Source organism: Carlito syrichta, unplaced genomic scaffold (genome assembly GCF_000164805.1).
Source record: "Carlito syrichta isolate Samal-C Ts95f unplaced genomic scaffold, Tarsius_syrichta-2.0.1 Scaffold310613, whole genome shotgun sequence".
Classification (NCBI taxonomy): Eukaryota; Metazoa; Chordata; class Mammalia; order Primates; family Tarsiidae; genus Carlito; species Carlito syrichta.
This window is the reverse complement of record NW_007254709.1, coordinates 178,904-182,485: the sequence shown is the minus strand read 5'-3', so window position 1 is coordinate 182,485 and position 3,582 is coordinate 178,904. Positions and strand designations below refer to the sequence as shown.

Below are 3,582 nucleotides of genomic sequence, written 5' to 3'. Positions count from 1 at the left end.
CTTCCGGTCCCAAGCATTTTGGATGAGGGATCCTCAACCTATATTAACCTGGCAATTGAATTTGCTGGTAGGCACACTTTTTGGAAACTTCCCTAAAAATAACTCAAGTTAGGGCCTTGTATATGTGGACAGAGGCAGGCACAGAGTTCAGTCATGACCTCAATTAATTCCCACAGCAGCCCTGTAAGGTAGAGGACCCCAAACCCCAGGCCACGGACCTATACCATGGCTGCACAGCAGGAGGTGAGCGGCAGGCAAGAGAGCAAAACTTCATCTGTATTTACAGCAGCTCCATTGCCACCTGAGCTTCACCTCCTGTCAGATCAGCACTGAAAAGCCTGCTTCCGTTTCCAACATCTTTCTTTTGTGAAGCAGGGTTTTCTGCAGTGACCGCAACCAAAACAAGATGATGGAGTAGACTGCACATAAGCAACACACTTTGGATGTCACTGTTTCCCATCACCCCTAGATGGGACCCTCTAGTTGCAGGAAAACAAGCTCAGGGTTCCCACTGATTCCACATTGTGGTGAGTTGTATAATTATTTCATTATATATTACAATGTAATAATAATAAAGTACACAATAAATGTAATGTGCTTGAATCATCCTGAAACCATCCACCCCAGTCCATGGAAAAATTGTCTTCCTCAAAACCGGTCCCTGATGCCAAAAAGGTTGGGGACCACTGCTGTAAGGCACATATTATCTTCATTTTATAGATAAATAGACTGATTTTAAAGAAATGTACCTAATAATTATAAGGTTTGTGCTTCTAAATAAGAGATCCTGAGGCAACACAATAGTTATGTCTTTAAATTATATTTTATAAGCTGATTGGCAACTTCCTTGATTCCTACATTTTTCCCAACACATATAAAATATATGTATTCATTTTGGAAAAGTGAGAAAAAACAGATAATCAAGAAAAAATAAATTTTAATGTATCAATAATTATGCTATATAAAAAAAGCACGTTCTGGTTTTCATATATATATTTCATAGATGATATGTATTTTATATATAGCGTAAATGTGTATGCTTTGAAATGAGACAGTATATCTATAGATTGCTTTTTAAATTGCTTTATTAACTTTATAATATGTAGTAAGCATCTTTCCGTGCAAGTTGATGAAACTCCCCTGCTGACAGAAAAACTTACAGACTAGGTCAAAATGAAATCACCAGAAAGAACACCAAAAAGTTTACACTAAAATGCAAGTTTGTAAATCAGGGGGTTTATGCTTGTTAACCTTTAAGATTCAAGGCATAAGGCAAAACTCATCTGGATGATCATGGTGAGGAGGGTCCCCTATAAGAATGCGCAGACTGTACCTCAACTGAAGCTCCCTAATTTTCCTCCTTAGCTCTCTCATCTCCTCCATGAACCGTTCCATATCATCTGCATCTCCATCTATCATATCTATGTTATTGATAAGCCTATCGGGCATATCCTCTTCAAAATTCTGGGCAGGTGGAGCCCAGCCCCCTCTAATATTTACTCCAGGCTCCTGGCCTTCACCACCTCCTAAAGGGCGAGCTGCTTCTTCATTCTGCACTGGGTCCTGCTCCCCAACTTTGTTTTCCTGGGGGACATTTTCCATATTGAGTTAGTTGGTGTTTCTTCTTCCTAGGAGATAAAAAAACAAGAAGAGGGACTGAATGCTTAATAACAGGATTCAGAGCTCCGTCTCACAAAGGTTTCCCCATCAGAGAAACTTTGTGCGCCCTCTAGGGGAATCCTGAGACCTAGCGCTGCTCTGAAGTCCACCATTTTCCTTGAAAATCTTTCCCCAGGCCAAAATGTAGGAAGGGTGGTGGGCGAGGCAACGGTGGAAAGGTCAGTCCTCACTTCCCAAGGATCCTAAAAACCTCTCCAGGGACACCCCAGACCTTGCCTCTCTACTTCCTCACCAGACACAGGGTTGCCATTCGTTCTGACTCTTCTAGGTCTCTCCTGCAAATCAATTCGGGCAGGGAGGGCTGAGTCCCCCAGATTCTACTATGATTGTTGATACCCCTACATCAGAGGGTCCCAGGCAATCCCTTACCTGAAGGAATCAGAAGCAGTTTTTCTTTCTTAGCCTGGAAATCTGCTGCACCAATGCACGTAAAGATCTGCAGACAGAAATACAACAATGGCCAGGACTGATCAATTGACCAAAAGACTGGAGGGCACCAGCTCTGTTGCTGATTTAGGGTATTCCTAGTCAAGTATTACCACATTCTACTTCTTCTCCATTCCATCTCACGGCTTCGGCTTTTTCCCCTGCCTTGTGACTACCTCACCTTCCAGAAACAGGAATCAAAAGATTATTTCCAAACCATTTAAATTTCTGTTTCAGGCCTCCTATACTCACTGTCTCCTAATTGTCGCCAATTACCATTTCTTGAACACAGATGGACAACTTTCGGGGTGAGGGAGTTAGAAGAGCTTGCTGAATGGATAGGTGATTTACAAAGAACTTCAATCTGGGTATCTCCCAGGCCCCTATGGGATCTATCGCCCTCTCTCTAGCCCACCACCTCCGATGCCCACCATTTTATGCATCAAGATGGACGATAGGCGAAAAAGTGTGTGGGCATTGCAAACCAGGACCCTCTGTGATCTCAACACTTTGTCATTCTTACCCCAGGGTCCCCAAGCAGCGCCCACATTTACACCGACTTACAAGAAACAGCTTCTCGCTCCTCGCCTCTATCCCTCAGTCAGAAGCTCACCTGCTCAATTGCGATAATAGAAACCTGCTTCCCAGACCTAGTCTCCGTCCTCCTTCTCTACAGCAACGACTCTCTCCCGCCCCCGCAGTCCTCCATTGCCGGCTCCAAATGGACCCAGGGTGAAGAAAAGATACCGAGAAAACGCAGGCCTAAAACCGAGGTCCCCCCCCCACCACCATACACACACACACCGGTCGCCAGCTCACCCTTTCACCCTTCTCCCGCGGCTTTGCAGGGATCAGGACGTTTCCTCGCAGTTCCCTCCCCTGGCCCGATTCCATCAAACCCCGCCGACTAGGGGATTTCACTGATACCCATTCTCAACCCAGTTCCCTCTCGAGATCCTACCTACAAACACTCGATTTCTTGCACCAAAACGGGTGGGTGTCGAGGAAGCGGTGGATAATCAAGTCTTGGATTATTTTTGTCCTCTGATCGTTGCCCTCTGTCACCCCCACCCCAGCCAGCGCCCACCAACCTGCCACGGATCTGGGTCAGCTTCTACCACTTTCCTTCTTTCCTGTGCAGCTGGCTTGCAAGCCTTCAGAGCAGTAGCGAGTCGCTGCACCGTCACCAGCCAGTACCAGACCGCAATTAGGAGGAGAGACTAATTCACGCATAGGCTCTGGTCTCAGAGAGGCTACGTCACTGTGAGCTCAGATTCCCAATTACTATTCACACCTGCAGTGCGGCAGGAGGGTGGAGTCGGGAGTGTGGGCGGGGCCGCCTTTCTTTTCTCTCTGGCTTTCTTTACCTCTACCACAGGCTACTGCCCACTCCTCCGCCACACTTTTTTTTTCTTATTTAGCGATCCCCAGGACCAAATGGGTCATGAGATTTTGTGGTTTTAATTTATCTTTCCC

General features: G+C 45.8%; 1 protein-coding gene across 1 annotated transcript; it reads right to left on the bottom strand.

Moving 5' to 3' along the window:
- Positions 1-1,067: 1,067 nt before the first annotated feature.
- On the bottom strand, positions 1,068-3,331 carry BEX5 (brain expressed X-linked 5). Its single transcript, XM_008068378.1, has 3 exons — positions 3,198-3,331; positions 2,050-2,116; positions 1,068-1,628 (listed from the first exon to the last, which is right to left on the bottom strand). The coding sequence occupies exon 3, from the start codon at positions 1,600-1,602 to the stop codon at positions 1,261-1,263; it is 342 nt and encodes a 113-aa protein (XP_008066569.1). The 5' UTR covers positions 1,603-1,628; positions 2,050-2,116; positions 3,198-3,331; the 3' UTR covers positions 1,068-1,260.
- Between the last annotated feature and the right edge of the window lie 251 nt (positions 3,332-3,582).

Bases quoted from the DNA above. Each gene is read 5' to 3' on its own strand.
- BEX5 (XM_008068378.1), bottom strand. From the start codon at position 1,602: ATGGAAAATGTCCCCCAGGAAAACAAAGTTGGGGAGCAGGACCCAGTG.